Genomic DNA, 13,679 nt, shown 5'->3' with positions numbered 1-13,679 from the left:
TGCGGGCGACTGTCTCTCCAACTTTAGTTGAACCGAGTGTGGCTACGCCCGGTCCTTGCGAAGGTTAAAACGGAGTCTATTTGACAAACTATCGTTGTGGTTTTGATGCGTAGGTGAGATTGGTTCTTGCTTAAAGCCCGTAGCAGCCACGTAAAACTTGCAACAACAAAGTAGAGGACGTCTAACTTGTTTTTGCAGGGCATGTTGTGATGTGATATGGTCAAGGCATGATGCTAAAATTTATTGTATGAGATGATCATGTTTTGTAACCGAGTTATCGGCAACTGGCAGGAGCCATATGGTTGTCGCTTTATTGTATGCAATGCAATCGCGATGTAATGCTTTACTTTATCACTAAACGGTAGCGATAGTCGTGGAAGCATAAGATTGGCGAGACGACAACGATGCTACGATGGAGATCAAGGTGTCGCGCCGGTGACGATGGTGATCATGACGGTGCTTCGGAGATGGAGATCACAGGCACAAGATGATGATGGCCATATCATATCACTTATATTGATTGCATGTGATGTTTATCTTTATATGCATCTTATCTTGCTTTGATTGACGGTAGCATTATAAGATGACCCCTCACTAAATTATCAAGAAGTGTTCTCCCTGAGTATGCACCGTTGTGAAAGTTCTTCGTGCTGAGACACCACGTGATGATCGGGTGTGATAGGCTCTACGTTCAAATACAACGGGTGCAAAACAGTTGCACACGCGGAATACTCAGGTTATACTTGACGAGCCAAGCATATACAGATATGGCCTCGGAACACGGAGACCGAAAGGTCGAGCGTGAATCATATAGTAGATATGATCAACATAATGATGTTCACCGATGAAACTACTCCATCTCACGTGATGATCGGACATGGTTTAGTTGATTTGGATCACGTGATCACTGAGAATTAGAGGGATGTCTATCTAAGTGGGAGTTCTTAAGTAATATGATTAATTGAACTTTAATTTATCATGAACTTAGTCCTGGTAGTATTAGCATATCTATGTTGTAGATCAATAGCTCGCGTTGTTGCTTTCATATGCTTATTTTGATATGTTCCTAGAGAAAATTGTGTTGAAAGATGTTAGTAGCAAAGATGCGGATTGGATCCGTGATCTGAGGTTTATCCTCATTGCTGCACAGAAGAATTATGTCCTTGATGCACCGCTAGGTGACGGACCTATTGCAGGAGCAGATGCAGACGTTATGAACGTTTGGCTAGCTCAATATGATGACTACTTGATAGTTTAGTGCACCATGCTTAATGGCTTAGAATCGGGCCTTCAAAGACGTTTTGAACGTCATGGAGCATATGAGATGTTCCAGGAGTTGAAGTTAATATTTCAAGCAAATACCCGAGTTGAGAGATATGAAGTCTCCAACAAGTTCTATAGCTAAAAGATGGAGGAGAATCGCTCAACGAGTGAGCATGTGCCCAGATTGTCTGAGTACTACAATCGCTTGAATCAAGTGGGAGTTAATCTTCCAGATAAGATAGTGATTGACAGAATTCTCTAGTCACCATCACCAAGTTAGTAGAACTTTGTGATGAACTATGATATGCAAGGGATAACGGAAACGATTCCCAAGCTCTTCATAATGCGGAAATTGACGAAGGTAGAAATCGAGAAAAACATCAAGTGTTGATAGTAGACAAGACCACTACTTTCAAGAAAAGGGCAGAGGGAAGAAGGGGAACTTCAAGAAGAACAGCAAGCAAGTTGCTGCTCAAGTGAAGAAGCCCAAGTCTGGTCCTAAGCCCAAGACTAAGTGTTTCTACTGCAAAAGGATTGGTCACTGGAAGCGGAACTACCCCAAGTGATTGGCAGATAAGAAGGATGGCAAAGTGAACATAAGTATATTTGATATACATGTTATTGATGTGTACTTTACTAGTGTTTATAGCAACCCCTCAGTATTTGATACTAGTTCAGTTGCTAAGATTAGTAACTTGAAACGGGAGTTGCGGAATAAACAGAGACTAGTTAAGGGTGAAGTGACGATGTGTGTTGGAAGTGGTTCCAAGATTGATATGATCATCATCGCACACTCCCTATACTTTCGGGATTAGTGTTGAACCTGAATAAGTGTTATTTGGTGTTTGCATTAAGCATGAATATGATTTGATCATGTTTATTGTAATACGGTTATTCATTTAAGTAAGAGAATAAATTGTTGTTCTGTTTACATGAATAAAACCTTATATGGTTACACACCCAATGAAAATAATTCGTTGGATCTCGATCGTAGTGATACACATAATCATAATATTGAAACCAAAAAGATGCAAAGTTAATAATGATAGTGCAACTTATTTGTAGCACTGCCGTTTAGGTCATATTGGTGTAAAGCGCATGAAGAAACTCCATGCTGGTGGGATTTTGGAATCACTTGATTATGAATCACTTGATGCTTGCGAACCATGCCTCATGGGCAAGATGACTAAGACTCCGTTCTCCGGAGCGAGCAACTGACTTATTGGAAATAATACATACTGATGTATGCGGTCCGATGAGTGTTAAGGCTCACGGCAAGTATCATTATTTTCTGAACTTCACAGATGATTTGAGCAGATATGGGTATATCTACTTGATGAAACATAAGTCTGAAACATTTGAAAAGTTCAAAGAATTTCAGAGTGAAGTGGAAAATCATCGTGACAAGAAAAATAAAGTTTCTACGATCTGATCGCGGAGACAAATATTTGAGTTACGAGTTTGGTCTTCAATTAAAACAATGTGGAATAGTTTCACAAACTCATGCCACATGGAACACCACAGCATAATGGTGTGTCCGAACGTCATAACCGTACTTTATTAGATATAGTGCAATCTATGATGTCTCTTACCGATCTACCACTATCGTTTTGGGGTTATGCATTAGAGACAGCTGCATTCACGTTAAATAGGGCACCATCTAAATCCGTTGAGACGACACCATGTGAACTATAGTTTGGCAAGAAACCTAAACTGTCGTTTCTTAAAGTTTGGGGTTGCGATGCTTATATGAAAAAAAATTCATCCTGATAAGCTCAAACTCAAATCGGAGAAGTGCGTCTTCATAGGATATCCAAAGGAAACTATTGGATACACCTTCTATCACAGATCCGAAGGCAAGACTTTTGTTGCTAAATTCGGAAACTTTCTGGAGAAGGAGTTTCTCTCGAAAGAAGTGAGTGGGAGGAAAGTAGAACTTGACGAGGTAACTGTACCTGCTCCCTTATTGGAAAGTAGTACATCACAGAAAACTGTTTCTGTGACACCTACACCAGTTAGTGAGGAAGCTAATGATGATGATCATGAAACTTCAGAACAAGATACTACTGAACCTCGTAGATCAACCAGAGTAAGATCCGCGCCAGAGTGGTACAGTAATCCTGTCCTGGAAGTCATGCTACTAGATCATGATGAACCTACGAACTATGAAGAAGCGATGGTAAGCCCAGCTTTCGCAAAATGGCTTGAGGCCATGAAATCTGAGATGGGATCCATGTATGAGAACAAAGTATGGACTTTGGTTGACTTGCCCGATGATCGGCAAGCAATTGAGAATAAATGGATCTTCAAGAGGAAGACGGACGCTGATAGTAGTGTTACTATCTACAAAGCTAGAATTGTCGCAAAAGGTTTTCGACAAGTTCAAGGTGTTGACTACGATGAGAGTTTCTCACTCGTATTTATGCTTCAGACTGTCCGAATCATGTTAGCAATTGCCGCATTTTATGAAATCTGGCAAATGGATAAACAAAACTGCATTCCTTAATAGATTTATTAAAGAAGAGTTGTATATGATGCAACCAGAAGTTTTTGTCAATCCTAAAGGTGTTAACAAAATATGCAAACTCCAGCGATCCATCTATGGACTGGTGTAAGCATCTCAGAGTTGGAATATATGCTTTGATAAGTTGATCAAAGCATATAGTTTTATACAGACTTGCGGTGAAGCCTGTATTTACAAGAAAGTGAGTGGGAGCACTACAGCATTTCTGATAAGTATATGTGAATGACATATTGTTGATCGGAAATAATGTAGAATTATTCTGCAAAGCATAAAGGAGTGTTTGAAAGGAGTTTTTCAAAGAAAGACTTTGGTGAAGCTACTTACATATTGAGCTTCAAGATCTATAGAGATAGATCAAGACGCTTGATAAGTTTTTTCAATGAGTACATACCTTGACAAGATTTTGAAGTAGTTCAAAATGGAGCAGTCAAAGAAAGAGTTCTTGCCTGTATTAAAAGGTGTGAAGTTGAGTAAGACTCAAAGCCCGACCACGGCAGAAGATAGAAAGAGAATGAAAGTCATTCCCTATGCCTCAGTCATAGGTTCTATAAAGTATGCCATGCTGTATACCAGATCTATTGTATGCCCTACCACTGATTTGGCAAGGGAGTACAATAGTGATCTAGGAGTAGATCACTGGACAGCGGTCAGAATTATCCTTAGTGAAATAAGGATATGTTTCTCGATTATGGACGTGAAAAAAGGTTCGCCGTAAAGGGTTACATCAATGCAAGTTTTGACACTGATCTGGATGACTCCAAGTCTCGATCTAGATACATATTGAAAGTGGGAGCAATTAGCTAGAGTAGCTCCGTGCAGAGCATTGTAGACATAGAAAATTGCAAAATACATAACGGATCTGAATGTGAAAGACTGTTGACTAAGATTCTCTCACAAGCAAAACATGATCACACCTTAGTACTCTTTGGGTGTTAATCGCATAGCGATGTGAACTAGATTACCGAATCTAGTAAACCCTTTGGGTGTTGGTCACATGGCGATGTGAACTATGGGTGTTAATCACATGATGATGTGAACTATCGATGTTAATCACATGGTGATCTAGATTATTGACTCTAGTGCAAGTGGGAGACTGAAGGAAATATGCCCTAGAGGCAATAATAAAGTTATTATATATTTCCTTATAATCATGATAAATGTTTATTATTCATGCTAGAATTGTATTAACCGGAAACATAATACATGTGTGAATACATAGACAAACAAAGTGTCACTAGTATGCCTCTACTTGACTAGCTCGTTAATCAAAGATGGTTATGTTTCCTGACCATGAACAATGAGTTGTTATTTGATTAACAAGGTCACATCATTAGTTGAATGATCTGATTGACATGACCCATTCCATTAGCTTAGCACCCGATCGTTTAGTATTCTGCTATTGCTTCCTTCATGACTTATACATGTTCCTGTAACTATGAGAATTGTGTAACTCCCGTTTACCGGAGGAACACTTTGGGTACTACCAAACGTCACAACGTAACTGGGTGATTATAAAGGAGTACTATAGGTGTCTCCGAAGGTACATGTTGAGTTAGCATAATTCGAGATTAGGTTTTGTCACTCCGATTGTCGGAGAGGTATCTCTGGGCCCTCTCGGCAATTCTCATCACCTAAGCCTTGCAAGCATGTAACTAATGAGTTAGTTATAAGATGAAGTATTACAGAACGAGTAAAGAGACTTGTCGATAACGAGATTGAACTAGGTATTGGATACCGATGATCGAATCTCGGACAAGTAACATACCGGTGACAAAGGGAACAACGTATGTTGTTATGCGGTTTGACCGATAAAGATCTTCGTAGAATATGTAGGAACCAATATGGGCATCCAGGTACCGCTATTGGTTATTGACCAGAGATGTGTCTCAGTCATGTCTACATCGTTCTCGAACCGTAGGGTCCGCATGCTTAAGGTTTCGATGACAGTTATATTATGAGTTTATGTATTTTGATGTACCGAAGATTGTTCGGAGTCCCGGATATGACATGAAGAGGAGTCTCGAAATGGTCGAGACATAAAGATTGATATATTGGACGGATATATTTGGACACCGGAAAGGTTCCGGAGAAGTTTGGAGCCCCGGGAGGTTACCGGAACCCCCCGGGAGGTATATGGGCCTTATTGGGCCCATGTAGGAGGAAGAGAGAAAGAGCAAGGGAAGGGGGCGCGCCCCCCCAAGCCCAATCCGAATTGGGGAGGGGGGCCGCCCCCCCCCCCTTTCCTTTCTCCTTCCCCCTCTTCCTATTACTACTACTAGTACTACTTCCTAATACTAGTACTCTTTCCTTCCCCCTCCAAATAAGATAAGGAAAAGAGAGGGAAACCTACTTGGAGTAGGTTTCCCCCTCCTCATGGCGTGCCCCCCCTAGGGCCGGCCACCTCCTCCCTCCCTCCTTTATATACGGGCGTAGGGGGGCACCCTAGAACACACAAGTTGATCATTGATCGTTCCTTAGCCGTGTGCGGTGCCCCCCTCCACGATATTACACCTCGGTCATATTGTAGCGGTGCTTAGGCGAAGCCCTGCAACAGGAGAACATCAAGATCGTCACCACGCCGTCGTGCTGACGGAACTCCCCCTCGGCGCCTCTGCTGGATCGGAGATCGAGGGTGCGTCATCGAGCTGTACGCGTGTCAAGAACTCGGAGGTGCCGGAGTAACGGTACTTGGATCGGTTGAACCGGAGGACATACGACTACTTCCTCTATGTTGCGTCAATGCTTCCGCTTTGGTCTACGAGGGTACGTAGACAACACTCTCCCCTTGTTGCTATATCATCACCATGATCTTGCGTGTGCGTAGGAAAATTTTTGAAATTACTACGTTCCCCAACAAAAGGGATGGCTGAGTCTTCAGGCAGCGGAGCCGGACACTGGATCCGCTCCGCCTTCTTTGTCCAGCCATGTGGGTGTAATGGAAAGTTCAATATACTCCTTGGATTTGCAAATTAAAGTTATCATAAAACTTACGGGAGTGGCCAGATGAGCACAGTCGAGGCCGCGGTCTTCTGAGCCTTGAAAAGTAGCTTCCATATGTCTTCGTGCGTCATGCCGAAGAACCGCTGCAGGGTCCGAGGATCGTCTGGGTTAAATTCCCACATATACCGAGTCCGGTGTTGGTAGGAGACAATCCGGCGAAAGAGCATCACCTGGATCACGCTGGCAAGACTGGTGTTCTTGTTTATCATACCCTTGATGCTACTCTGTAGTGTCGTCACCTCATCGGGCGACGCCCAATCCAGGCCCTTGTTGAGCCATGAGGTAAGCCGCATTGGAGGCCCGGACTTGAACTCGGGAGCGGCGGCCCATATGGTGTCACGGGGTTCCGTTATATAGAACCACCCCTGCTGCCATCCCTTAACAGTCTCCACAAAGGTCCCCCTTGGCCAGGTGACGTTGGGAAGTTTGCTCACCATGGTGCCGCCGCACTCCGCATGTTGACCTTCAACCACCTTCGGCTTCACATTGAAGACCTTGAGCCATAGGCCAAAGTGAGGAGGGATGCAGAGGAATGCCTCGCACACGACGATAAACGCCGAAATGGTGAGGAAGGAATTTGGGGCTAGATCGTGGAAATCTAGCCCATAGTAAAACATGAGACCGCGGGCCAAACAATGGAGGGGAAACCCTACTCCGCGGAGGAAATGGGAAATGAACACTACCCTCTCATTAGGCTCTGGGGTGGGAATGATCTGCTTCTTGGCAGGGAGCCGGAGGACTATGTCCGCGGCCAAGTACCCAGCTTCCCGGAGCTCCTTGATGTTCTCCTCTGTAACAGAGGAAGCCATCCACTTGCCCTGCGCTCCAGATTCGGACATGGCTAAGATTGTTTGGTGGCGATGGAAAAGATTGGAACTTGGGCGCTGGAGCACGAAGGGCAGATGGGATGAGGGGAAAGAAGGCGTGGGGTAAAAAGACGGATCCTTATCTTATAAAGGCAGTGGATATCAAGCACCCCCTCATAAGCCTTAAATCTCCCCTATTTCCAAGGGGATGTGTGAATGGCACGGTTGGATTACCCAGACCCCTATTGATAAGAATCTCGTGATAAGGGGACACAATCTCTGCTTTGACAAGACGTGTCAATGACCGTTCCTTGAAACACGAAGCGGGGGCTGTAAAACGGTTCAGGATACTAACAAGGCCAGGACATAACGGCTCGCTGAAAAAATCACTTATGGACGTAACTTACTTTGTTTGGAGTATTTTTTCCCTTACAGCTCAAAGTTGTAATTATTAAATAGAGCCGGATACAACTATTATGTGTGGAAGACTGCTTTGGAGTATTCGGAGAAGGAACCCGCCTTGCAATGCCGAAGACACTTTGCGGGCCGGATACATCGTCATTGAAGCTGGTTCAGGGGCTACTGAGGGAGTCCTGGACTCTGGGGTCCTCGGGGAGCCGGCCTATGTGACATGGGCCGGACTGATGGGCCGTGAAGATACGAGATAGAAGGTCTTCTCCCGTGTCCAGGTGGGAGTCTCCTTTGCGTGGGTGGCAAGCTTGGCGTCCGGATATATAGTTTCCTTCCTCTGTAAACCGACCTTGTACAACCCTAGTTCCCTCCTGTGCCTATATAAATCGGAGGGCGTAGTCCGTAGAGGCGATCACAATCATATAGGCTAGACATCTAGGGTTTAGCCATTACGATCTCGAGGTAGATCAACTTTTGTAACCCCTATACTCATCAGAGTCAATCAAGCAGGAAGTAGGATATTACCTCCATTAAGAGGGCCCGAACCTGGGTAAACATTGTGTCCCCTGCCTCCTGTTACCTTCGATCCTTAGACGCACAGTTCGGGACCCCCTACCCGAGATCTGCCGGTTTTAACACCGACAATGATGACCTGCAACAACAAGCTGGATAGATGAAAAATGAAGCAGTGTCAAGGAAATTAATTAGTTTTCATATGATCATGATGCGGAGGCTAGGAGCACTATCTCTTTCATTATCACAAAAATAGTACAGGTTGTTCCTTATTCTTTATGACAGTTGTGTAGCTTTGGGTGTTTCATGTTCATTTCTACTGTGTGTTTCTACTTTGGTAGATGATCATAGGTGATATTATACTGCTAGATGTATGGTTTGATATTGTCACTGTCAGCATGGATATTTTTTTCAGGTTGTGCTAGCTAGCATATGTTGCAACACAAAAAATGCTGATCAATCCCAACAATACGCTGAACAATTTTGCAAGGGCAAATGTTATGTAAAGCAAATAAGTTCCGTAGAAGAAAAGCAAGCTCCCTTTCTATATAGTATAGAACGGATTTTTTCCATCTTTTAATTTTGGTATTATAATTCATAGCTTAGGCTCTTTTCTTTCAGCATATAGTTAACTAACAACAATGACATTGCCATCTATGAATATATATGAGCAAAACAAATCGTTGGCGCAGTCCTTTAGTTCGCCGCAATTCTCCTTGTGAAATGTTTTTTGTACGTCGAAGTTTGTGTAGGTTTTAAAGAGATATTTTGCATATATACTTTCCCTAAAAGAAATGTTCACATTCATGCTGGCAAATAAGCTAAAATGACAATGGCTTTGGAGAATCCCTCATAATGTACGTGTCTGATCCCTCAAGTATGTACTTTTTTCAGGAATCCTAAATTGTGTATTATTTAAATATAAGTTAGTTTTATATAATTTAATGTATTTAATTATTTAACAGTTCAAGTTGCATATATTTTCTTCATGTGGAACATTTCTAACAAAAAATAAATGCACATCTAATGTACGATTGATCTTTGACCACAAATATGATTTAGTTTATGTAGCTCCGTGATAAAGTTTGAGTTTTTTTAGGAGGATTTATTTTTCCGGCAGTTCCTCGCAAACAAGCAGTCAGAAAGAATATATCCTACTATTTTAGAATCATTGTTTAATTCTTACTGCCTAGGTTTATAATTTCGGTTGCAACTTTATACTTGGCAAATTATATTTGCAATGCTGGCAGTAGTTCGGTTGATAGAGGAGGTGACTATAGGCGAGGCGCTAACCGACGACAGCCACCTGACGTGGCTGACCCCTCCCACCGACGATCTCCTCCCATTATTGACGACATCCACCCAGATCGTTCCACCGACACAAGGTTGAATTGTCGCAACTAGTGAGGGCAGGAAGGAGGATAAGCGGCACTATAGATGGGGCGTTGGCTTGACATAAAGGACGTGGACCAGTGTACACGGCGGTGGGCGCGGACTGGGATATATATTTTTCTCGCGTTATAACGCACATGCATATTTTCTAGTTATCACCAAATTGCTTCATCCACGTGCGCTTGCGGGACATCATCCTCCGTGTCCATCGCATTCGACCTCTCCTCCTACGGAGAGCTCGGAGTCTCTCGCCCGTAGGTTCTAGTGCAAGAGCTCGGTAATAACTTTACTCCATGTAAAAGAAATACTGTATATGCGTGCTCGCATAGTAGTTCTCTAGTGCAAGAAAAAGACTTGTAGCAGTAGACCGCAGGCGGCCGGTCTAGCGTACAGCCTTCTGCTCTCTCTCTCTCTGCCCCCAAGCGAGCCGAGCGTGACCGCGAGTCTGCCCGCGGCAGCACTAGCAGCCACTCCGAATCGGGGCCAATTGATTTGAATGAAAATTTTGGGGCCGACGGATCCGCGCGGGAGGCAGCGTGCATGCGTGACAGCTACCCCGCCATGTAAAGCCCCAAGCACCGGCCCGCGCACCACGCAAGCATTTTGTGCGTCCGGTTCGTCCTGGGCCCGTCGCACGCCCCGCTCCATCCATGCAATGCATGTTGTACACCTGGAGACGGCGGGATCCACCGTACGCTGTCGCTTCAAGCGCTGGCCATTACAGCAAGCTAATGCTCACTGCTCGGAGGAAGTACACAGTGAACCGTCGTCACATCGGCATGACACTGAATTGACCGCGCAACAAACCCCGACCGTACGGGACGTCTACTACAACACCACACTATTTGCCAGTGATTGAATTTGCACTTGAGGATCCTCAAGTGAGCCGGCGAGGGGAACAGCACAGGGGCCAAGAAAGAAAGAAAAAGAGCGGCGTGGAATCCCGAATCCCCACGTTGGCCGTCGCGACGTGGCCGGCGGGGCCAGGTGGCACGTGAAGGCACGAGGTGCGTGTCCGCCCAGCCTCTTCCTACGCCCGGACCCTTCTTCAGGCATGGCATGGACGACCTGGAAGCAGCCGAGCCTACGACGGGATAGGGATTAGATATTTGCCACAGCATCTCCACATCCCTTTCCGATCTCTCGCACGGCGAATCGCCTCTCCTCCAATCCCCTGCCCGCGCCCACGTGAACGCACCCGCCCGCCTTTACGGCCCCCGCATCCGCGCGCCACGTCCATGCGCCGGCTGGCTGAGCCACGTCCCCTAGGAGGGCACGCCGGTCCACGGACCCGGCCCAGGGAGCCGGCGGGCGACGCGGTGTCCTCATCCATGGTGCATGTATAAATAGGTTCCTCCCCCGTCGACTCTGCACGCCTTATCACCACACAACCCCATACACACACAGTTCCTCAGATTACGATTACGATCGAGGAAGAGGAAGAGCAAGAGGAATAGCAGGAAGAAGATTACAATATGGCCCTGGGAGACGACTCTCCGGCATCCTACATCCGCATGGTATGTACTAGTACAATCGCCTTCTTCCCATCCTTCAAACTGTATACCTTTATCTGCTGCTCTCTTCGAGCTAGGAGATAGATGATCACCAGCTACGCTTTTCGATCGGGTCACCTCACCGGGCTTGCATGCGCAGGACATCGACTTCTCACGTAGACATCAGAATTGGTTAACTAATTAAGGTGGGGTTTTAATTTGCAGGTGCACCATCTGATAGAGAAGTGCATGACGTTCGGGATGAGCATGGAGGAGTGCATGGAGGCGCTGTCCAAGCGCGCCGACGTTCAGCCGGTCGTCACCTCCACAGGTCGGCCGGTCTCAAATCAATTACTGCTCCCTCTGATCAGCAGGAATATATTTATCTGTACTGACGCTGAGTTGGCGTGCTTGCAGTGTGGAAAGAGTTGGAGAAGGAGAACAAGGAGTTCTTCGACAGATACAACAAGCAGTTGAGATCAGAAAAGGAAGGCCGAAGCAGCAGCAGCAGCAGCGACAGCAGCTCCTAATGACCAACAGCAGATGCGTGCCGCTTGCTCTAGATGTTGGCCATTCTGCACTTAGTAGAACGAATAATTAGAAGACCGATGGCGCGGGAGGTCAGCTAACGCGACGCGATCTATGTGTGGTGGTGCATGTACAGCCGTACAGGGTCGGGTTGGCAGGAATCAAAAGCCAGCTCGTACTGTTGCGATATTCTTCAGATGTACTAATTGTACTCGTCATGTGTCCCGTCTTCTCTCCCACCGTGTGCTAATGGTCCAAGCAACGTAATATGGCACGCAAAAAATGCTCTGCTCCTGCAATCGGATTCTCATTTTTTTTCTTCTCATAACGAACAAAAAGAAGAACGCGGTAGTCCTGCACAGAGAAACACTGTTCTCCCCTAACCAGAGATACTAGTACACATGATCACGGGAAAATGGAGGAACCATATACGCTCGGCGAGAAGTAGGTGTACACGAACGTGCTCCGTGACGGGATGGGACATCTTGTCTTTGGCTCGCTCAAGCCAGCATGGAACGGTCCAAACAAGGAAAGCTTGCATCGGCGCCATACGTGTGTGCAGTGCCGTGGAATCGGTGATGGGATTCTGCACGGGACAAGGACCGGACCCCTCCCCTCTTCTTTCCTCTGATTTTGACGTGACAAGCAACAACTTCGCGAGGCAAAATGGGCAAAAATAACCTCGAAACGCCACTAATTCACAATGGGTGAATTTTTTTCACCAGTTGACCCTTTTGTGTAGCGGACGCTACACTACACTGAGTAGTGGCTGATTAATAGGTGCGACACGCCTGGCGGTGTGGCACCCTAAGGCTGGGCAAGGGCCCACCTCACCTCTAGCCGACATGCGCTACACTACCTAGACGAAAGGCGCTGCACGCGCACTTACTAACCGCACCGCCGCGGGCCGGCCCTCCCTAGCCCAGCCCCGACACAAACCCCATGAACATTTGAACAGAGGAGTCGCGATTCCCTCTCTCTCCCCTCTCAAATCCCTCCCCAAATCCTGCAGATTTGCTCGTGGATTTCGATCTCAATCCCTCCCTCAAGATATTTTCCTTCGATCCACTCCTTTTCATCTGAAAAAATGCTCACATTTGCTCAAGTCTACCACGTTTAGGCAAACCATAGTTCTTCATGGATTTTGAAACGTGTATGGAAATATGAGATGATTGTTTGGCATTTGTCAGGGTTAGGCTTCTTAGTATGTTAGGGTTAGGATTATGGTTCTTGTTATGTTGGGGTTAGGGTAAGGGTTAGGTTATGGTTCTTGTTATGTTGGGGTTAGGGTTAGGGTTATGGTTCTTGTTACGTTGGGGTTAGGGTTGTTGTTCGATTTCTATGTTAGGCTTTGGATTTTGTCTTAATCTTCGCATGAATACTTATGGAATATATTTTCCGTTGTGTTGTTTTAATTATGTTAGGGATGAAGAGAACATGTATTTATGTTCATCATGTGGACAAGGACGCCTTTTTGAAATGCAATAACGAGCCGCCCGATTGAGCTTGACATGATGTTTGAGGGTAGTACTAGCTATGTCGAGGTCTTGGAACAAGTGAGAACAGATTTAAATTGGATGGACCCAAGTGATATTGTTGAGTTGGAGGGAGGCATAATATGGGGATTGGGATGCACATCCGTTGGAAAACAATGCGGGTAAACTCCAAGCAACGTTGGGTTGCATACAAAGAGACAGTGACCGAATTACTAATTTGCCACCAAAAAGGTTGACGATAGCTTACACTTGG

General features: G+C 45.4%; 1 protein-coding gene across 1 annotated transcript; it reads left to right on the top strand.

Moving 5' to 3' along the window:
• Nucleotides 1–11,268: 11,268 nt before the first annotated feature.
• On the top strand, nucleotides 11,269–12,164 carry LOC119293733. The gene is made up of 3 exons (XM_037572104.1): nucleotides 11,269–11,426; nucleotides 11,628–11,733; nucleotides 11,820–12,164. The coding sequence occupies exons 1-3, from the start codon at nucleotides 11,385–11,387 to the stop codon at nucleotides 11,930–11,932; spliced, it is 261 nt and encodes an 86-aa protein (XP_037428001.1). The 5' UTR covers nucleotides 11,269–11,384; the 3' UTR covers nucleotides 11,933–12,164.
• The last annotated feature ends 1,515 nt before the right edge of the window (nucleotides 12,165–13,679 follow it).

The sequence above is a fragment of the Triticum dicoccoides genome, chromosome 4B (genome assembly GCF_002162155.2).
Source record: "Triticum dicoccoides isolate Atlit2015 ecotype Zavitan chromosome 4B, WEW_v2.0, whole genome shotgun sequence".
Taxonomy (NCBI): Eukaryota; Viridiplantae; Streptophyta; class Magnoliopsida; order Poales; family Poaceae; genus Triticum; species Triticum dicoccoides.
Note: the sequence above shows the minus strand (reverse complement) of the source record. Positions and strands in the feature narration are given on the sequence as shown.

Coding starts and splice junctions, on each gene's coding strand:
- LOC119293733 (XM_037572104.1), top strand. CDS start 11,385: ATGGCCCTGGGAGACGACTCTCCGGCATCCTACATCCGCATG. Junction 11,427..11,627: donor CGGCATCCTACATCCGCATG/GTATGTACTAGT, acceptor TTTAATTTGCAG/GTGCACCATCTGATAGAGAA. Junction 11,734..11,819: donor GCCGGTCGTCACCTCCACAG/GTCGGCCGGTCT, acceptor GCGTGCTTGCAG/TGTGGAAAGAGTTGGAGAAG.